This window comes from Jaculus jaculus, chromosome 21 (genome assembly GCF_020740685.1).
Source record: "Jaculus jaculus isolate mJacJac1 chromosome 21, mJacJac1.mat.Y.cur, whole genome shotgun sequence".
NCBI classification, from domain to species: domain Eukaryota; kingdom Metazoa; phylum Chordata; class Mammalia; order Rodentia; family Dipodidae; genus Jaculus; species Jaculus jaculus.
Window position 1 is genome coordinate 1,125,599 of NC_059122.1, and position 22,887 is coordinate 1,148,485.

A 22,887-nucleotide genomic window follows, 5' to 3' on the forward strand; every position below is an offset into this window, starting at 1 on the left:
ATGCGCCCCCATGCTGGGTCCTGATAGTTTTTTCAAGGGTGTTCGTTGAGGCTGAAGTCATGATTAAGCTCCCAGACCAGCTGAGCACTTCCATTATTAGCAGAGTATGCTCACCAAGGACAAACACCTTCTGTTGTGCCAAGACCCCTGACCAGGAGCTAAGACCCCCGGTCACCCAGGAGTCACCCAGAGAACTGCCACAGAAGCCGAGATGCTCCAATGTAAAAGCAGCAGGTTTCTTTATTGGAAGCCTAGGCCTGGGCTCCGTCCCCACAGTCCCGCACAGCGGTAGTGAGGGAGCAGGCCCCGACCCTCAGAGGAAAGGGGTTTGTAAAGGAAAAAGATCACCGAGGTTACATCATATTGCCCCTTCTAACATGATTGGTTCTAAGAGGGTGTGCGCGGAAATTTCAGAGAGGGTGCGCGGGGGAACTCCAGCTTATCTTAGGTCAGTAACTTGTTTGCAGAACCTATCTTTTGCAAGAGCTGCTTGCAGAACTTATCTTTTGCAAGAGGCTGGGGCCTCTGTGGCTAGGTATCTCTGGAATGATCTTGGGTGGAGGCTTCCCAGGAATCGAGGGGAGGGGGCTATAGCTAAGCAAGCATGGATACATAAGCAAAAATAGCACATTAGTCAGCTAGTTCCTCATCTGAGTCAAAATGGCTGTCTGATTTTAAACGGCGGCACCACTGTGCAGCTACTAAGCGAGGTCACAGAAGCCAGAAGCAGCACGTTACTTCTCCTTGGTCTCTCACTTTGGAGCCCAGAAAATACAGATGACATCCAAGATATGTCCTCAGAGTGCAAGGAGTGTCCCAGGCTCCGGTTTGAATACACATAGCTACAGGCAGCGTACAACACAGGTTCTTGATCCAGGTTAGTTGAGAAAAGAAAAACGACATCCAAAATGCTTTGTCACCAGTGAGGTCCCACCCCTCTGGCTTGCCCAGAACGTGCCAGTGCCTGGGAGAAAATACCCATTCTCTTGGTCCACAGCAAATGCCCAGCAGCATTTCTGAAGCCCAAGATGCTCTGAATAATAAAACGCTGAGTGTACTGGCCATGGGTTAGAGGAAGACAATACTGCTAAAGTGTGATGTCACTTTCTTTTCCTTAGGAAAGTGAGGGATGCCACTGGGGTTGACATCAACATGCGTGTAGGTGTGCACTCCGGGAATGTCCTGTGCGGTGTGATTGGCCTGCAGAAGTGGCAGTACGACGTGTGGTCACACGATGTCACCTTGGCCAACCACATGGAGGCTGGAGGAGTCCCTGGGTAAGGCTAACCCTGTCTGCTTCTCTTCCGGCTGACAGCTCACCTGAAAGTATCAGGTCAGCAGACTGACAATGCTGCACTCTGTGTTAATGACTTTGATCGCCTGTGTGGGCGTCCCGGCACAGTGGCCTCTTGGGATAATCAGAGTCACCTCTTGGGCTTGCTCTTAGGCAAGTAACATGCTTGCCCGGGACGTGCAAAGCTCTAGATTTAATTCCTAGTAACACGCTCACACACACAAACACCATCCATGAAGACCCAAGTGCCCGTACCGTACACAGTTATAAAGTCTTATTGCAAATCTGCCACTATTGGCTAGAAGAAGTAATGTCCTGTGATGTAACCCACACGGTGCATCCCTCTAACCATAAGACTTCTGCTAGCTCCGTGAGAAGAAGCAGCCACAGCACCATCATTTAGAAGTCAGACAAAGGAGTCTTGGGCTATAATTTGCAGAAACATGGAGGCAGGTATTGCAAAGAAAATACATATTGTCATATGATTATGCGCCTTGACTAAAACATCTTGGGTGTACATTTGAAAGATGTGTGAATGTCCATAGAACCAGGAGTCTCTGCCGGGGTTCCACACTCCCTATATCATCTGGGCCCTAAGTATTCACATATAAGAGTCTATGGGAGACATCCAAACTACCACACCCGCAATGCAAGTTTTTGGAGTACAGAGAAGCTTAATATCTTGGACACTCATGTCCTCTCTTCAAAGCAATGGCCAGTGGAATATAAACTTCAGTCACAGTCTACCTCCCAAAAAATTACCACTTTTCCTCCAATTGAAGCAAAAAACAATTGCTGAGATCACACAAGCATATCTAAACAATAAACGCTGAACTAGAACATCTTTCTCCCCATTGATCCTTTTATATCTCTACTTTTATTTTGAAATGGCATTTCAGACGCGTTCACATTTCTTCTGTCACCTTGGAGCACTTGAATGGAGCTTACAAAGTGGAGGAAGGAGACGGTGACATCAGAGACCCGTACCTAAAGCAGCATTTGGTGAAAACCTACTTTGTAATCAACCCCAAGGTCAGTGGCCTCGCGCAGCTGGGTAATTAGGCTAGCATTCCTGTGACTAAGAACGGAGTAGGAGCCGGATGTTGACGCAGATGAGTGATTAGTGAAAACTTGGTATAGCTCTTTCTCTCTGCCTGTAAAGTGACTTTAAATTCAATTAATGGCTGAGTTACAGAAGAGACCTTATAATGACGGATGCAAACACTCACGAGAGAAACCTCTGGCTATGGTCACTTTGCTGTACATGAACGGCATGGAGGCAGGTTTCTGGCTGGGGTCGTTGAATATACTGGTCAGCGTTGGCCTGTTCTAGCTGATGGCAATGGGGTAAGGTGCTCTGAGCACAGCTTGATTCATGTGAGCTAAGAAATCAAATGAAGAAATGTTACCCAGTCCTTCGAAGCATAAAAAAATGTAATGAAGTGGGGTGAACATGTGAAAAAGAAAGGAAGAAATGTTTTAAAGATGAAATAAATCTCAAAGCATCTCTATGTGAAGGAGTTTCCTCACATAGGATAAAAGTCTCCACCATCTCAAAGGTAGTGGCCAGTGGGGATAAGGCTTCTCGGGCCAGCACAAGGGACTCAGTTCCATTTTGGTTAATTCCTCTCAATTTCCTGCCAAGTGGGTATTATCGCTATTTAGATATTAAGATCTGCAGCTCTGAGCAATTATTTAACTCCCCCAAACCACACAGCTGGTTAAATAATGCATAGTGTAGCGAGAGGGACTCCTGGACCATGTCAACGAGAATCACAAAATCGAGATCAAATTCATGGACATTACCGGTGACAGTGTCTTCTCAAGTCTCATTTTCACTTTGGACACACGTTTTCCGTTAGCTTAGTTGTTGACCTGGAGATCGATATGTGACCAGTGGCAGGCATGGTGAGTTGTGCCGAGAGAACATATGTTCGTGCCACAAACACCAAGTCGCTTGTGTGACACTTCTTACAATAACGACACCCCATCCAGACCCAGATATCACTTTAGAAAAGCAAAGATGTCATCAGAAAGCTAAAAGAGATCAGCAATTCCACTGAAGAATCCACTATACAAGTGCACATTGGTCTATGTGTATTTCTTTTTTAAAAAAAATATTTTATTTATTTATTTGAGAGAGAGAAAGAGGCAGAGAGAGAGAGAGAGAATGGGCACACCAGGGCCTCCAGCCACTGCAAACCAACTCCAGATCATGCGTCCCCTTGTGCATCTGGCTTACGTGGGTCCTAGAGAGTCGAATCGGGATCCATTGGCTTTGCAAGCAAACGCCTTAACCGCGACGCCATCTTTCCCGCCCTCTGTGTTTTCTCTTCATAAGCTTCCCTGCAGGTAAGTTTGACACCTAGAAAAAGACTCAGCTCACCTAGCCTCTTCCTAGTCACACTGAAGGCATGAGGGCAGAAGCCATGAGAGGAGGGAACAGATGACCATAGAAGGGTCAGCTTGGCCAACTGAGGCCAGAACACGGAGAAGAAGGAGCTGAGCTATAGTGTAACTGGCACGACGCTTTGTTTCTTCTCCCCAGGGAGAGCGACGGAGTCCCCAGCACCTCTTCAGACCCCGCCACACCTTGGATGGAGCCAAGATGAGGGCTTCTGTCCGCATGACCCGATACCTGGAGTCCTGGGGGGCGGCCAAGCCCTTCGCACACTTGCATCACAGAGACAGCATGACCACAGAAAACGGGAAGATCAGTACCACGGTATGCCCAGCTCACAGTGGCACAGCAAACGGGAGGGGGAGGTGCTATTCCCCAAGCAAAGGGCAGGGCATCTCCCGCCAATCGGCACTGTCTGTACAAAAGGCCGCTCCCTGCGTGTGGGGCTCAGGGTTCTAGTGTGGAGGGACTTTGCTCAAGACTCTCTGTTATGTCATCAGTGATGCGTGTCATAGTGGCTATATCACTCCAAATTCCCACATAAAATACCAAAGCTCAGAGGGCCGGGGATAGGACAGAGAGTGGACTTGTGAAGGGAAACGTGAGGGAGAGGAAGGAATTATCATGGTTTATTGTCTACAGTTATGGAATTTAAAAAAAGTTTTGTTTTTTTTTTAAGAGAGAAAAATAAAATAAGATACCAAAGCTCCTTACAGTGAGAACATGGGTAATAAGATGACAGAAAGAGAAATGGAGAATAGAAAGATCAGTTGGAGGGAAAAGTAGATACAATTGGGTACTTTAATGCCAATAGTATCTTTCAATCTTAAAACTATCTCTGGCCAGGTGTGATGGCGCATGCCTTTGAGCCCAGCACTCAGCAGAGGTAGGAGGATCGCCATGAGTTCAAGGCCACCCTGAGACTCCATAGTGAATTCCAGGTCAGCCTGAGCTAGAGTGAGACCTTACCTTGAAAAACCAATGTGTGTGTGTGTGTGTGTGTGTGTGTGTGTGTGTGTGTGTGTATGTATCTCGGGCTGCAGAGATGGCTTAGAGAGTAAGATGTTTGCCTGCAAAACCTAAGGATCCAGGTTTGATTCTCTAGGACTCACATAAGCCAGATGCACAATGTGGTACATGCATCTGGAGTTCATTTGCAGTGGCTGGAGGCCCTGGTGAGCCTATTCTCCCCCCCCCCCCACTCTCAAATAAATACAAATTTTAAAACTGAGTAAAGGTTCACATGCAATGGCATTAACTGTATTAGGATGTATTGAGATAAAAATACGACATTACATAATTCTCACTGACGGCTGAGAGGAAGCATGTTGGGTTGCCAGGTGAGAGAGAAGTTTCCATCATTCCAGGTCCCCAGAGCCTCAGCGTCTGAGTCCAAATTCTTAACTCTAGCAGGTTGGAGCTCAGCAGTTTTGTTTGGCCTTAATTATACCTGTTTCACCTTGATTCTTTTTGTTTTGATGTATGTGTATCATGTGCATGCATGTGGGTATGCATGTGGGCATATGTGTGTGCCTAGGTGCCCCTGGAGGCCAGAGGTTGGTGTTGAGTGTCTTTCTGTGTCGCTCACTGCTTAGTTACCGTGGCAGGTTTCTCTCATTTGAACCCAGAGCTTGCTAACTGAGCCAGTCTAGCCAAACAATTTGTCCCACGGATGTCCTGTCTTGGCCTCTTAGGGTGACAGTGCTGGTTTTACAGGTGTGCACCATTCCCAGGAGTGCTGGGGCCCCAAACTCTGGTCCTCACACCTGCCCAACAAGGACGTCATCCATCAAGCCAAGTCTCCGGGTCCCCCATCCAATCTTTTCCTGAGTAAAAGGCAGACGCGATCTAATAGAAGACTCGCCTATCAGTGACCAGGGGAAGGTGTCAGGACAGATATGAGAACTTGTACCCTAATGGGCCAAGGGAGGCTATAGCAGAAAAATAATTTGTGAATAGGATCATTTTAAAATGCTGAGAGCTCTATGGCAGGTGAAACGGAGTGTGACGTTTGGGACTGAGGGGTGTCTGCCCCAGGTGAGAGCTAGGGAAGATTTCAGGGAAAGCAATACGCTGAGGGGTCCTAGCAGGGGAACAAAGCTAAGGTTATGTCTGTCAGGGGGAAGTGGATGTGGTTCCAACCACGGCAAGGAGGAAGCTGGGATGGGTGGAGCGCCGACAACAGCAGACAAAAGGAAGTCATCGGAGTGAGATGCTTCACCCGATGTGGAGTAGAACCCGTTGAGGGATCTTATTCCAGGGAGGTACCCGATAAATACATGCTTTGGGATAATGAAGCAAGAGTACAGATATTCCGAGTGAGAACCAGACAGACTCTGTGACTGAAATTGAAGCAGGGGACCTGTGAGAAGCACAGTCAAGGTCCAGTTTGAAAGGCCAACAGATAAATGCAAGGTGGCGGTGGAACGAATCCACGGTGCAAAGCGGCTGCAGAGCTCGGGGCCGACGATGCCCTTAGGTGAGTCAGCAGATGCCAGCTACAGGAAGGTGGTTATTGAAGATGGAAAAGGAAGGCTTTGCTCACCTGCATTGTCAAGTGGATGTGCCTCTTACACAGCCAGGGGATGTGGATCCACGCAGCTGGTTCCCTATGGCTGAGCTCCAAGGGAGGTCGAACCTGGAGACGTGACTGGGCTCGGTGGTTAACACTGGGATTTTGTAGTCACGTTTTTGTTTTGAAAGTATTTTCTCGTGTTTATGTGATTCCAGGGTTCATTTCCATGTGAATTTCAGTTGCTAACAGGTACTCTACGGGTATTGTTCAAAATCAAATTTAAAAACTTCAAGATGTAGATTTTTTTTGTTTTTGTTTTTCAAGGTAGGGTCTCACTCTGGCCCAGGCTGACCTGGAATTCACTATGTAGTCTCAGGGTGGCCTTGAACTCACGGTGATCCTCCTACCTCTGCCTCCCCAGTGCTGGGATTAAAGGCGTGATCCACCACGCCCAGCAAGATGTAGATTTTTAAAACTCAGACAAAATTTCCCATACTCCTAACATCCAATGTATGTAGGTTACACCAGCATTCTAACTGTAAACTGAACTTTACAACTTGACACGTTTATGATCAAGTATTTTCTCACATGGGAAATTATTTTTTATCGAAATGATAACATGATAAAAGAAGCGATATACCCAATTTCATTATCATTGTCACATTCTTCTTTTAAAAAATTTCACCACTAATAAAGGCTGTTTTTGTTTTTTGATACAGGATGTTCCAATGGGCCAGTATAATTTTCAAAATCGTACCTTAAGGTATGGTATATCTTTGGCTATTTGTTTTTTTTTTTTTAAGTGTATTTCTTGTTACTTCTTTCTGAGAATGATTCTCAGCATTACAGTCACTTCAAAGGCTTCCTGCAAAGGAGCAGCTCCTTGCGAAGAGACTCAGTTTCTAACAACAGGGTGATGAGTGTCTTGTTAGTAGATGTAAGAGAGAAAAGGCAAACATTACCTGGTAGTCACATGTTAAAGTGTTTGCTTGAAATGACTCTTATTAGTGCTATGTGTGGCGGGGTGAATACAGTTTTAAAATGAGTGCATTGCTTAAAATGAATATTTGTGTTGGCTTATAAAGGTAATGCCAGCTTTGTAGAGTGAGAGAAGGAGTAACCTGTGCTACTCAGGAAGGACCCTTTCCCAGGCTAGCCCTGTGCTGTTGCCATCCAGGATAAAATCAGACTCGCTGCCTTCTGGGCTCATATTTACTCTCATGTCATATTGAGTGTTAACCAAACCAATACTAATGTTAAGATAACTAATGTAAGGGGCTGGCACAAAAATTAAGGGAGCTTTTCTTTCCCCCACAAACTCCAGACACGTGTGCCCCCTTGTGCATCTGGATAACGTGGGTCCTGGGGAATCGAACCTGGGTCCTTAGACTTCACAGGCAAGCGCTTAACTGCTAAGTCATCTCTCCAGCCCAACTGTTGACTCTTATCAACCTCTCTGAGGCTCTGTGGGGCCTGGGCGGGGACCTAATGAACATTTCCCTACGCCTCTCTCAAGAGGCTCCCCCAAGCACGTAGGCAGGTCAGATCTGGGAGGGGCTAAGAGAAGGTGCGGTGTCTCACATACTGGAAAGAGGGACGGGGGCACAGGAGCACTGGAGAAGCCCACACGGAACCAGGGCTGGCGCAAGCACAGAAAGGCAGTCGTGCTAAAAAGCAAAGCTGCCAACAAGTCCTAAAGGACAGGCAGGAGCTCTGGTGAGGGGCTGTGAGCCTGATCCTCTCCACAGTGGGGCTGGCACACTTGCCAGCGAGAAAGCCATCTGTGTGACGCGCTCTCCAGAGAACTGGTGGATTCAAATAATTCGTCGTAACGCGCTTTTATTGGCTACTTTATGTGCCACATTTGCAATGCCACGCCATGCACAGGAATCACGAAACTAGTGCTAAACAGATTATCAAAGGCAATTTAGCCGGGACCCAACAGGAAAGATTTGCATTCACTTGTGAGTCACTTTCCTTTCGTAGGCTTGCCCAGATTTCATGGGGGGGGGGGGTTGCTGAATGAAGTCCAGAATTCTCATGTCTAGTAGGGGAACTGGAGGACGAAATGAGGGTCGGGGAATCTGGTCACACACACACTGCTAGGAGCAATGCACCTTCTACTGAGGAGTGCAAGTCATTTCGATAATTGTTAAAAAGAAAAAAAAAAACATTGTGGGCTGGAGAGATGGCTTAGCAGTTAAAGCGCATGCCCAGGAAGCCTAAAGACCCAGGTTCGATTCTGCAGGTTCCATGTAAGCCAGGTGCACATGGTGGGACATGCATATGGAGTTCATTTGCAGTGGCTAGAAGCCCTGATGTGCCTAGTCTCTTTGTCTTTCTCTCTCTCTCTCCTTCTTTCTCTCCCTCTTTCCCTGTCTATGTCTCACATAAATAAATAAATAAATACATTAAAAAATGCCCACTTTAAAAAAAAGACTCTTGGCAAAGAGGCTGTGGTGTAGATCAGTACAGAGCTCATGACATTCTTGTATAGGGTTAGTATAGAGCATGTAACAGTCACGTGCAGGGTTGGTCCAGAGCATGTGACAGTCACGTGCAGGGTTGGTCCAGAGCACGTGACAGTCACGTGCAGGGTTGGTACAGAGCATGTCACGTGTGGGGTTGGTGCAGAACACGTGACAATCACGTGCAGGCTTGTTGCACAGCACGTGACAATCACATGTAGGGTTGATGCAGTGAATTTGTTGCAGTCAGGTTCTCATTGCTGGTAGAAATCACCCAACCAAGAGCAGGTTGTGGGAAAAAGTTTTATTTTGGCTTACAGGCTCGTGGGGGCAGCTCCACAATGGCAGGTAAAAATGACGACCTGAGCAGAGGGTGGACATCACCCCATGGCCCACATCAGGTGGAGCATAGCAACAGGAAAGTGTGTCAAACACTGACAAGGGGAAAACTGGTTATAACACCCATAAGCCCACACCCAACAATACACTCCCTCAGGAAGGGGTTAATTCCCAAATCTCCATCAGCTGGGAACCTAGCATTCAGAATGGCTAAGTTTATGGGGGACACCTGAATCGAACCACCACATTCTGCCTCTAACCAGAACATAAACTGATAACCATCCATGATGTAAAATACAATGCATTCATCCAACTTTAAATGTCCTAATTTTTTTTATCAATCCTAACTATGTTCAAATATCCCCATACTCCAATTTTTTTTAACTCAGCCATATTAACAAAAAAACAATCTCCCAAAAACCCATAGTGCCACAAAATAAACATCCACACTTCAAAAGATGGCATTGGGCATACCAAAGACATATTCAAGCAATACAAGAATTCAAACAACCAGGGCAAACATCAAACTCTGTAGCCTCAGGGCCAACACCTCTAGCCAGTTACAAATCTCCAAGTCCAATGATTCTAGCCAGCAACTCATCACTGGAGTTCCAATTCCGCCCCTCCAGCTAGGCTACTCACAGTCCTGGAAAACTTCATTGGGGCTGGCAGCTTTTCCTAGCAGCCGTCATATGGTCCCGGCATCTCCACTGGGTCTCCACTGCAATCTATGGTTCATCCTCATGGCCCCATGGGGTCTCCATGCAGGCACCCAGCAAACCTGCTTCACACTGCCCATGGCCATTGCCGCAACACAAGATTATGTTGCAAACTCAATGACCCTCCCTTTCCTGCATTTCTTGTACTACACAATGCCATGTAGGGTGCCAATTTGTTAATCGAGAGAGGGATATTTCAGTGCCCTCGGAAACAGGACACTCCTTGAGCACTCAGGCCCCTCCAAAAGAGTCTACATTCTTCCTGTTACCCCTGTGCTGTTCAGTTTTAATCTCTCAATTGCAGGTGAACAGGCAGCAGTTCACTCAAAGAACTCATTTTTTTCTATGCCATATCCCTCTGCTCCGACCAGTTCATTTCTGCACAAAGCAACCCTGTACAGCTTCTCAGGACACGGGCATAACAGCAAGCTTCTCACACAAACTGCTAGCCCAGTCCAAGCAAAGCTCTTTCTCACCCTCATAAGCCAAACCTCACAGTCCATAGTTCTTACTGCATTCAGGTCTTTCAGCTCTGACCAGAATAGTCCATCAAGCTGTACTTACAGCACTGCAAGGTGTCTCTTAGGCCAAGATTTCAAATCCTTCCTCATTTCTCTTGAAAATCAGCTCCCCAGGCTGCAGGGATGGCTTAGTACATGAGGTGTTCATCTGCAAAGTCAAAGGGCCCAGGTTCGATTCCCTAGGACCTACATAAGCCAGATGCACAAGGGGGCACATACCTCTGGAGTTTGTTTGCAGTGGCTGGGAGGCCCCGGTGCACCCATTCTCTCTCTCTCCCTCTTTCTCTGTCAAATAAATAAATAAGTTTAAAAAAATGATTATAAGAAGAAAATCAGCTCCAGAAGTCCAAAGCCACACAGTTAGGTGTCTAGCAGCAATCCCACTCCTCAGTAACACTTTACTGTTGGAGTCAGGTTCACATTGCTGGTAGAAGTCACCCAACCAAGAGCAGCTGGTAGGAAAAAAAGAGGTTTATTTTGGCTTATAGTCTCGAGGGGGAAGCTCCATGATGGCAGGGGAAAATGATGACATGAGCAGAGGGTGGACATCACCCCCTGGCCCACATAAGGTGGACCATAGCAACAGGAGTGTGGGCCAAACACTGGCATGGGGACACTGGCTGTAACACCCATAAGCCCACCCCCAACACTACACTGCCTCCAGAAATAGTTAATTCCCAAATCTCCATCAGCTGGGGACCTAGTATTGAGAACACCTAACTGAATGGTTGACACTGGAATCAACCCACCAGAGCAGGTGACAGTCACGTGTAGGGTCGGTGCAGAGCACGTGACCCTCATGTGTAAGGTTCTATTCGATCCCCAGCACCAAAACAAAACAAAAAAAGGATAAAAATTAAATTACATTAAATTACCATTATCAAATAGATTTGAATTTGTTATATTAAAAACCTCTTAAATGAGGTGGCTCAATGTGTGCAGTTTCATCATTTAATGCCGTTCTTGTTTGTAATGAAGACTGCCCTTGGACTCTGAGAAGGCAGATGCCAGGGCACAATGCCAACACAAGAGTGTGGGAGTCAGGAAGCCCATGTGTCTCTGAATGATAACTCTGTGAGGTTTAATAACAGGTACATAATGAATGTGACATTTCATATTCAATGCTATTCTTATTTCTATCTACAGTCACTTCTGATCTCAGAAAAGTGTTGCTTTTATTCCAGATTAGATGGTCAGTCTGTCTAGTAACTACCCACCTGGAATATAAGGATTTGGTGTCTTCAAAGACAGGCCAGCTGCCAGGGACTCAGCTGCCCTCTTAATCTTCACAGTAGAAATTTAACTTAAAAAAAAAAAAAGGTTCCAATTCCGTTTCCACCTTTATGTTATTCTCACATATATTACCACGTTTTCTTTGCGGGGCTCTTGTGTTAGTTTGCACAATTCATCAGAAACCCTCTTGTATTATTGCTAAAAATCATTGGCTTTCGAGAGTAAGTGAGGTGCTCCCAAATCTACCACTCTCACTGGGTTTTCTGTAGATGTCATTTTTTTCTGTTTTATTTATTTATTTGAGAGTGACAGAGAGAGAGAGAGAGAGAGAGAGAGAGAGAGAGAATGGGTACGCTAAGGCCTCCAGCCACTACAAATGAATTCCAGACGCGTGTGCCCCCTTGTGCATCTGGCTAACGTGGGTCCTGAGGAACCGAGCCTCGAACCGGGGTCCTTAGGCTTCACAGGCAAGCACTTAATCGCTAAGCAATCTCTCCAGCCCTGTAGATGTCATTTTTGCAGAGGACCAAACATCACTGCATTTAACTCCAGAACGTATATATGCAATCAAAAACAGATGCACCTAGAATAAGGCTTAGCTTTTCCTGTCCTTGAAAGCTGGCCAGGGCATACATGAACAGGGAAGGGTCATCTTGTCCGCACAACGACACTGCTGCAGCCAATTTGCTCTAGTCCTAAGGCCAGCGAGGGCAGAAGTGAAGGCTTGAGGCCATGCTTAGGAGCCAGAGTTCTTTCATCACAAACAAGCATCAGCCCTTGGTGTTGATTTTTCAAATCCAGTGCATTTTTGTTACCCTTACGTGATCAGCCTGTATCTTTTTAAAATTTTTTTTAAAAATATTTTCATTCTTTATTTCTTTGAAAGAGAGAGAGATAGGAAGAGGCAGAGAGAAAGAGAGAATGGGTGCACCAGGGCCTTCAGCCGCTGCAAAGGAACTCCAGACGCATGCAGCACCTTGTGCATCTGGCTTACATGGGTCCTGGAGAATTGAACCGGGGTCCTTAGGTTTCACAGGCAAACGCCTTAACTAAGCCATTTCCCCAGCCCAGCCCGTATCTTTACTGTACCAAACCTTCTAGTCAATCCATTCACGCACATGTGGGTGTGTTTTGTTGTCATTGAGAGCTAGGCCTGATGTTCACTGGAGTACCTATGTTCTCACCCATAATATTTCCTTCTTCATATAGAACTAAGTCACAAAAGAAAAGATTTGAAGAAGAATTGAATGAAAGGATGATTCAAGCTATTGATGGAATCAATGCACAGAAGTGAGTACTTTTTATGTTCAATTGTCTTGTTTTCATGCCTACTATTGAAAAACATCATTTCCAACTATCCCACAGCCATCTCTACAGTTCTGATAGTGACAAAGCCAGGTTTGCTGACACAATTAGTTGATTCTACCTCATTCGTTCTTCATAATAACTTCTTTTTTTAAGAAAAAAAAATAGCTTCCTTTGGTAGTATTTTTCTGTAAAAAAATTAAGTTCTGCCTAGAAAATATTCACCGAGTTACTTATCAAGAAACAGTATGAGGGACTGGAGAGATGGCTTAGTGGTTAAGCGCTTGCCTGTGAAGCCTAAGGACCTCTGTTTGAGGCTCGATTCCCCAGGACCCGCTTAGCCAGATGCACAAGGGGGCGCACGCGTCTGGAGTTTGTTTGCAGTGGCTGGAGGCCCTGGTGTGCCCATTCTCTCTCTCTCTCTCTCTCTCCCTCTTTCTGTCTCTGTCACTCTCAAATAAGTAAATAAAAATGAACAAAAAAATTTAAAAAAAAGAAAAAGTATAAATGATTTTCACCTACAGTATAATGCAATGAAACATCCTAATCAGGCAGGAGCTGTGATTCTTGGATTGGGCACCACCACCTGCCCAGAGCTCCTTCACGCATTCAGATGTCAACGTTTCGAAGTCCTGAGGGTCCAAGGCCATTACCTTAGATAGATGCTCTGCTCCATCTGGCTCTAAGATCCCTGTAAAACAGTTCTTCACAAACAAGAAGCAGATGCTCACCTGGAACCTTCCAGTAGCTGAAATCATGCAGGTAGAAGGAACTAGTCATTCATCCGGAAAAAATTACAGGTGGAATGGCCACACCACATTAGAGAAAGAGGAACTCTTGCTCCCTGTGGAAGCTGAGCAGCCAACAATAACAGTGGTGATACTGAAAATCAAGTCTCGCTGGGCATGGTGGCGCACGCCTTTAATCCCAGCACTTGGGAGGCAGAGGTAGGAGGATTTGCCATGAGTTTGAGGCCACCCTGAGACTGCATAGTAAATTCCAGGTCAGCCTGAGCTGGAGTGAGACCCTACCTTGAAAAAACAAAAAATAAAACTAAAATATTAAAAAATAATCCTTACACAGTGTAGTTGCTGGCTTGAATTTATTTTAATTAAGGTTGCATTTGAGTTCCTACTTGTTTTGCGTCATGTAGTGTCCACACACGTGTCTGCATAGCTCCTTTGTTTTTCCCTTCACTTTTATTTTAAGGCAATACTTGTTGCTGTAATTACCTTAGTGGGAATTCTCACAACACGTTTGGCAAATCAAATACTGGAAACTTCCAGGCTCAATAAAAAAGGGAATTCTTAGACATGCTTAGGGTTATATTTTTAATTGCCAACAATAATATTTTATTATTCCTTAATCATTAACTTCTCTTGTCTTTTTTGTGGTTTTCTTCTGATCTTTTAATTTCCACTTGAGAATTCCATTGAGGCTCTCCGCTGGATGCCCCATTTAGTTGTTTTCCGTTATTGACCTTAAAACAATGATTTCTATGCAGATTATCATTAGTTCGCTCACACTAATTTAACAATCATTTGTTTGAAAAAAAATGAGTAACAGCGAACATCAGTTTTACCCTAAACAGAGGAAAACACGGGCCTTTCTTGAGTGTGTGCTCGTGGCGGCCGGGCTAAAAGCTCTCACGTCTGATGTTAGAGCACTGATTCTAGCAGCCTCGCCCTTCCTTTGTGACTGAAGACTGCAGACTTCATTTAACCCCAGCTGCAGCCGCACAGGGGCCCTTCTCCCAGCCCCGCTGGATGGCAGCGCATTAGAAACGGAAGTGACAAAGACACCCGATCTATAAAACTAGAGCCTGTTAACTGTTTCCATGTCCTCTGGGCCTTAAAAACTTGCATTATTCCATTCCAGAATGATCTCCACGGGACAAGCAGATCTCTCTTAGAATATCCTTTGTTAGCCTTGGCTTAGCAAAATCATAGAAAAAAAATGGTACAAAATAATAGGGAGTGGGGCTGGAGAGATGGCTTAGCGGTTAAGCGCTTGCCTGTGAAGCCTAAGGACCCCGGTTCGAGGCTCGGTTCCCCAGGTCCCACGTTAGCCAGATGCACAAGGGGGCGCACGCGTCTGGAGTTCGTTTGCAGAGGCTGGAAGCCCTGGCGCGCCCATTCTCTCTCTCTCCCTCTATCTGTCTTTCTCTCTGTGTCTGTCGCTCTCAAATAAATAAATAAAAATTTAAAAAAAAAATAATAGGGAGTGGCCTGGAGAGATGGCTTACTAGTCAAGGTGCTTGCCTGTGAAGCCTAAGGACCCATGTTCACCTCTGCAGGTCCCATGTAAGTCAGATGCACAAGGTGGCACAAGTGCCCATGGCCACACACAAGGTGGCACACACATCTGGAGTTCAGTTGCAGTAGCTGGAGGCCCTGGCATGCTCATTCTCTCCCTCTCTTTCTCTCTAATAATACTACTACTACTAATAATAATAATGGGGAAGCACTCTCAGTATATACTAGGGATAGGGTCCAATTTCCCCCTTCCACAACTGACCTTGGGTGGGAGAGTGTTAATAGACCACTAATAAAACACGTGCGCCGGTTCGAGGCTCGATTCCCCAGATCCCACGTTAGCCAGGTGCACAAGGGGGCGCACGCGTCTGGAGTTCGTTGGCAGTGGCTGGAGGCCCTGGCGTGCCCGTTCTCTATCTATCTATCTGCTTGTTTCTCTCTCTCTCTGTCACTCTCAAATAAATAAATAACCAAAAAAAAAAAAAAAACACATGCGCATGTCCCATCTTCTCCCCTTCCCTCTTCTCCTCCCTTCTCTTCTTTCCTTTTCTACTTCCCTGTGGTTCCAGTTACCGAAAAGAATACTCAATCTTAATTTCTGTTCAAAACCCCAAATCACGCTGTTGAATCTCTAACTTCTTACAAGTCAGCAGAGGGGACGCAGGGCACCTTGGAGACTAAACTTCCCATCGTCTTCATGCGAGGGGCGAGGTGGGTGAGAGGATGAAGTAACAGGATTGAGGTCATTTCCCCAAGTGCCTCCTGCTTGTGAAGTGCTGTGTTGGGCTCTGGTGACACGAGAGGTGCAGACCACAACCCTGAGACTTCCCTGTCACCTGCAAGACACAGGTCATGGAAAGCTGAGGGAACGCTGCCCCCACCCCGACTGTAAAGGGGCTGGATTTATTGACACTGTGTAAAATCTCCATGTCTATATTATCTGAGAACATTTTTAAAGTAGATTTTTTTCTTAATAAAGAAAAGAACTTCTTGCCGGGCGTGGTGGCGCACGCCTTTAATCCCAGCACTCGGGAGGCAGAGGTAGGAGGATCTCCGAGAGTTCGAGGCCACCCTGAGACTACATAGTGAATTCCAGGTCAGCCTGAGCCAGAGTGAGACCCTACCTCGAAAAGCCAAAAAAAAAAAGAACTTCTTTTGTCAAGTTACCTATATACAGTTTATATATTGTGATTAAAAAAACACAGTTCTAACAGTAAGTAAGCTAAACTTTACCTTAACTTTTAATTTCTGGACCTCTTAATAATTAATAACCTGTGAGCCCTTGATCTAGTGTCATTAGCTGGAACCCTTACAGCTGCCGGGTCGTGTCATTCAAGAGAATGTTGTTTTTGATACCACCTCAGCCAAGCACTGCATAGCAGTGGTGATCCTTTCAGAACACATGATGGGCTCCTGTGCGTCGGTTACAAATGCACCGTCTGTAGCTGAGCCTTCTCGGGCACTCCCACGTGGTAGTAAGTTTTAGGACAACCAAGGGGTCCAAGGACCCAGGAAATTATTTCCTTGTCATTGCTGATTTCCTAAGCCAACATGTCATTAACCATCACGGTACTCGTGAGCCTCAGCGGAGGCCTGTCTGGCGCTCAGAGGTACTGAGCCTGCAGATGGCTTCTTAGGCACACTCATTTCACTTGCTCCTTTTCTCAGGGAGTCATCAACAAATCTCCGCCCTAGGGCTGGAGAGATGGCTTAGTGGTTAAGGCACTTGCCTGTGAAGCCTAAGGACCCATGTTTGATTCCCCAGTACCTATATGACCCACATGCACAATGGTAGTTCATGCGTCTAGAGTTTCTTTCCAGTGGTTAGAGGCCCTGGAATGCCACCCCTCTCTCTCTCTTCTTTCTCTCTCTCTCTCTCTTTCTCTTTCAAATAACTAACTAACTAACTAACTAAATAAATAAATAAATAAAATCTCTATCCTATAGTTCCCTAATTTTTCTCAGTGAGGCAAATCCACAGAAATGTGAATGAGAAAGTTCTTTATTTAGAAATTCATGAGTTGACTATTGTTCTAATAGATATATTATCTATTGGCAATTTATGTACAAAATAACTTATTCTTAAGCATCTTTATATATATATTCATTCTCAGAGAGGTAGATGGGTAGATTGATGTACAGATGCATAGATATAGGTAATATATCAAACATACATGTAAATAGACAGTTATGCACATCCTATATGTAAACACATGCACACATTCGATATCATTATATTGTTTACATTAAATTGTATTAAATTAAATTATAAATCACTTTATATAAAGCAAGGTGGAAAATGGTAGTATTCATCCCTCATTAGCTAATGACCCAGAACTCGTCAGTAATGTTTTCTTACTGGCATTTCCATATACCTACCTTTATGTAGAGATTTGGATTTTGCCTTTCACTCCCATAATCATGAATAGAAGAAAGTGTGTCTTGCCCTTACACTTATCTGTATGTCATAATATGTGCACTTAATTTGCTACCAAGTATGCGACTATCCAGCCTCATGCTCAGCTTCTGTGGTCAGACGCCTTGTGTCACCGTTAGGTTTGTGAGTGCGTTCTCCTTACACACTCAGTCCACTTACAATGCCTTCTGTAAAATGGACTTGTGAAAGCAGGTCCATGTGGAAGAGTGTAGGCACCCATACAGTTTTTATGTACTTTTCAATATTAGATATGTGTATTTACACTTACAATATTTTGTATTTACAACAACGTTAGCAACAAATGACTCATTATATTAGTATCTCCAACAAATGCTTACTTGTACATATTCATTGTATGTAGACCTGGGTTTATTTTTCATACAAATATATACTATATGTTGATCATATTGCTCCCATAACTCCCTCTCTTTCTGTCTCTCTCTTCCTATTCCCATTGGTCCTCTTCATTCCTCTAGACAAATTTCACTTCTAATTAGTCCAATCGTTATGGAGATTCCTCAAGAAAGTGAAAATAGATTTACTATAGGACCCACCTATACCACTCCTGGGCATTTGCCCATGCAAAGGATGGCATGTCAGGTTTACTTGCACATCAATGCTTACTTTAAAAAAAGAAAAAACATTTTATTTATTTATTTATTTGAGAGAGGAAGAGGCAGAGAGGAAGACAGAATGGGTGCACCAAGACCTCCAGCTACTGCAAACGAACTCCAGATGTGTGCGCCCCCTTGTGCATCGTGGGTCCTTGGGAATCGAACCGGGGTCCTTAGGCTTCGCAGGCAGATGCCTTAACCACTAAGCCATTTCCCCAGCCCCAATGCTTACTTTTAACAAAATTTTGAAATCCACATACAATGTGATTTCTACTCTCGGGATATGGAAAGCATCCATGAGATGATTCGAGTGAGTGTGAAGGAAGCGCCCTGTTCTTCCCGTGGCTTGTCTGCGTCCTGGTGGCCGGGCTGCCCTGTGTGAGAGGCACCACTCCCAAAAGCTCTGGAAGCTTCAGGAACCCCTCTAGGAGCTGATACCTTCCAGGATGTGCAGCTTCCTGCCCGCGGCTTCATAGCCCCTCATAGAATCCAGCCCTTGACAAAGAAGGATTCTGATGACTTCTCTCCCCAGCTGTTTAACTCGTATAACTGCCACTCCAACTTGATACAGAGCGAGTTGTCTGTAACCTAGCATTCCCTGAGAAACAGCGCGTGATTCCACCCCAATTCTGTTGGCTTTGCACATTTGCAAAATACTCAGTTTGGTAGGATTCACATTCAAGAGAGAAGCACGCAGGGTGTTTTAGAACAAGTACTTCCGCGAAAAGAGAGCGCAGAGCCCCAGGGGCTTCCTCGACGCTCTGGTCTGATGCTGTCCATCTCTTCCATTTTCAGGCAATGGCTGAAGTCTGAGGACATTCAGAGAATCTCACTGCTTTTCTATAACAAGATTCTAGAAAAAGAAGTAAGCCATTTCATCCCTCAAAATGGAACGCTTTTGTCTGAAACAGTAGTTCTGATTTCATTCGTGAAATTGCACTCAGGTTTCTCACTGCTGTTTGGGTTTGGTTTTAGCGTGTGTGTGTGTGTGTGTGTGTGTGTGTTATGCATATGTATATATGTACAGTTGTTTATGTGGTTGCTCATGTTTGGGGGGCCCATATGCATGTGGAGGCAAAAGAAAGATGCTGCATATCTTCCTCAGTTTCTCCCAAGTGTTAATTCATTTGAGGCTTTTATTGAGAGTCTCTTGCTGAGCCCAAATCTCAGGGGTTCCATTACCCTGTCGAGCCCATTGAGCCTCAGGAATTCCACGTCTCGGCCTCTGCAGATCTGCAGTTCCAGGAGCACACCCTGATTCCACACATTTTTTTCTTTTTTCTTTTTTAAAGTTAATTAATTAATTTATTTGACAGAGAAGTGGGGGTGGGGGAGAGAGAGGGAGAGAATGGGCGCGCCAGGGCCTCCAGCCACTGCCAACGAACTCCAGACGCGTGCGCCCCCTTGTGCATCTGGCTAACGTGGGCCCTAGGGAAATCGAACCTGGGCCCTTTGGCTTTGCAGGCAAACACCTTAGCCACTAAGCCAGCCCTCCAGCCCCGACTGCACACACTTTATGTAGGGAATAGGAGTCCTCATGATTGCGTTGCAAGCGCTTTTACCCACTGAGTCACCTCCCCCGCCCTAGGTGCAAGTATTTTACATGCAGCTTTTAAACTGCCTCTAAACCAAGTCTGAGCTGTGCCTGGCTCATTCTGTTCTCCCTGCAGCCCGGCACATTTCTTTTTACCAAGCTTTTTTTGACCCCCTCAGTCAACGTAGTAGCACATTATGTCTTTAGCATGTCTGAGATACAAGACAACAGGAAAGGAGAAGGAGCTAACGTTTGGCTTTGGTGGTGTTGGTTTTCAACATAGGGTCTTGTCCTAGCCCAGGCTGACCTGGAGTTTGCTATGTAGTCTCAGGTGGCCTCGAAATCACAGTGATCCTCCTACCTCAGCCTCCTGAGTGCTAGGATTAAAGGCACGCGCCACCACGCCCAGGTTATGTTTGGCTTTTTGAATGTGATATTTTCTTAGAAAAGGCTTAAAAATATTTTTGTGTTTTTATAAATTTCTTTAATATTTTAAGGAAAATATGTGTTTTGTATTAATAATTTTAGAAAAGTTAGAAAACCCAAGCTTTTAAGTTTTGTTGCATCTAGCAATTCGCATTATGGCTCTCAAAGGAAGAGCTATTTCAAACTCAAATGAGCAGTTAATGTTTAGGTTTTACAGATTTGCTAAATAAAGTGATCATTGCAAGAAGGATATTTTTTTTCTTTTGGGCCAACTTTACTTCATTCATGTTTTGTTTTGTATTGATCTAGAGAAAGAACAGATTCAGAGGTAATTATTTCCATCATCTAAACAGGTTAGATTTGAATAAAAGTGATTATACTAATGGCAGCATTGGTATGGCTAATATGAAGAGTCTCCTTGGAAAGCCCAGCTCATTGTTACATGGATACTGATGTAAACCAAATGCTAAAAGTCATCCAAAATCTATTAGGGGTAAATTTTACAGGTATGCCCAACTTTTACCTTGTGCTTGTGGCCAGATCAATTATCTACTGCCCTGTAAAGTACTTAAACTACAGATGGTTTACCAAGTAAATGCTTAATAAAATGTGTTATTATTGACCAGCTAACCCTAAGTGACTGGCCCAGATGGCTACTTATTATTTAACCATTCCATTATCCCTTTCTGCTGGAAGCTAAGACCAAAATGAAATTCCAACTCATATCTCTGCACATAGCCCTGAGGAAGTCAAAAGATAAGGATGCAATTCAATGCATAGGATAAAATCACACTCCAGCAATTTTACTAACATAGTTGCCAACATACTTTCTTCATCAGCATGGAAATTAACCTAGCTGTTAAGTCACAAAATTAATTAGGAAAAAAAATTCCAATAAGAACAACGGAATCATAATTAACATTGCAGCTTTTGCTTACAATTCCCCATGTGAACATACATATCTGAAGATGGCAACTCTCCAGGCAAATTTTAGCAAGCATCAAAATTGAAGCACACTTTTCACCCACCTACCCCAGCCTGCAAAAGTGCTTTAAAAGAACCTATTATATATCACTTTTGGAAAACATCTATTATGTCCTTTTAAGGAAAGTACTCAATAATCTTTTTAAAAATATATGTATATATATTTTATTTATTTATTTGAGAGAGAAGAGGAAGAGAGAGAGAGAGAATGGGTGCTCCAGGGCATCCAGCTACTGCACGCGCCTCCTTGTGCATCTGGCTTATGTGAGTCCTGGAGAATCGAACCAGGATCCTTTCTCTTTGCAGGCAAACTCCTTAACTGCCAAGCCATCTCTCCAGCCCCAGTATGCAATAATCTTTAAAAATTAAAGAAAAAAAAAACTATATGAGCCCTATCTCTTAAGGAGAGACACATACTGTCATCCAGAACTTTTTTTTTTTTATTATGATAAGGGAAAGTCAGAATTGGTTCCAAAACCTTTCCACAAGAGCTTTTGAGAGTGGAAATCCTATAGAAACAAGGCTAAAACCAGGTGGATGCATCAATTCAAAAGACGACATCATATGGAAGATTCCCTTCAACTTAGCTAAGCAGGAGCCTGTGTGGTACTTACCATGTTAGGACACTAGAAGGGATTACTTCTGATTGATACTTCTCAGAAGCTGTGCCTACTTTTCCTGAGAACAGATTGTGAATAAGCACATCTGAGAACCAAAGAGTGGCAACTGTGCGTTAGGAACCTTAGCCTGGGTTGGGCCAGGTAGAAGGAAGGGTAAGGTCATATGGGGAGAGAATTTCAGGCTTCGGAAAAAAAAGCCTGAGCGGCTCCAATGCAATAACTGCATATTCTTTTTCAGCACTGGAAAAAGAGTCTCTATGCCAATGTAGCTGGCACAACCTAGCAATGTTTGCAAGAGGCTTACAATGGCATTTCCACACAATTGATTTTATTAATTTTACAGTCAGCCCTTTTTGGAAAGGCAGTGCGGCTTCACGTTTAGCAGCTGGCGTTCATTCCTCCTTGCGAGGATCCTCATTTCCCCATTTACTGTGACTCCCGGGGAGGGTTAATCAGTCATTCTGGCCTGTGGTTCCTTCAGGCTGTCTGCACTGTGTGGTTGCTGTCAGAATTAAATATGATTTGGAGGCAGGGGAGGTGGCTCAGTGGTTAAAAGTGCTTGCCATGTGTTGCAGTCCAGTTCTCATCGCTGGTAGAAATCACCCAATGAAGAGCAGCTTTGGGAGAAAAAGAGGTTCGTTTTGGCTTACAGACTTGAGGGGAAGCTCCATGATGGCAGAGAAAGCGATGGCATGAGCAGAGGGCAGACATCACCCCCTGGCCAACATCAGGTGGACAATAGCAACAGGAGAGTGTGCCAAACACTGGCAAGGGGAAGCTGTCTATAATGCCCTTAAACTCACTCCCAGCAATACACTGCCTCCAGGAGACATTACTTCCCAAACCTCCATCAGCTGGGAACCTAGCATTCAGAGCCCCTAAGTTTATGGGGGACACCCGAATCAAGCCACCAGATGACCAGAAGTTGGATTCCCAGAATCCATTTAAAACCAGATTCGGGTAGCACACGCATCGGTAATCCCTATGGCAATGGGAGGTAGAGTCAGGGAAAGCCCAAGACCTGTGGGCCAGCTGGTCTGGTGTTCACGGAGGCAAACAGCAAGAGTCTGTGTCAAACATGGCGGAAGGTGAGGACCTGCATCCCGGTGTCCCCCGCCATGTGCACCCACGCACGCACGCACGCACGCACGCGGTGCGACATAAAGCGCTTGGTATTTCTCGCACCTAGGAAGGGCTACTTCCAACAAAGGCCACCTCCACC

General features: G+C 44.9%; 1 protein-coding gene across 1 annotated transcript in view; it reads left to right on the plus strand.

Annotated features, from left to right (window-relative positions):
• Positions 1-22,887, plus strand: part of Adcy2 (adenylate cyclase 2) — a 494,315-nt gene that overhangs the window by 361,245 nt on the left and 110,183 nt on the right. Inside the window, exons 8-13 of the mRNA XM_045139193.1 lie at positions 1,119-1,277; positions 2,194-2,326; positions 3,843-4,019; positions 6,930-6,973; positions 12,700-12,780; positions 18,897-18,966. Coding sequence (XP_044995128.1) covers positions 1,119-1,277; positions 2,194-2,326; positions 3,843-4,019; positions 6,930-6,973; positions 12,700-12,780; positions 18,897-18,966 — 664 coding nt within the window. The remainder of the gene's footprint in view (positions 1-1,118; positions 1,278-2,193; positions 2,327-3,842; positions 4,020-6,929; positions 6,974-12,699; positions 12,781-18,896; positions 18,967-22,887) is intronic.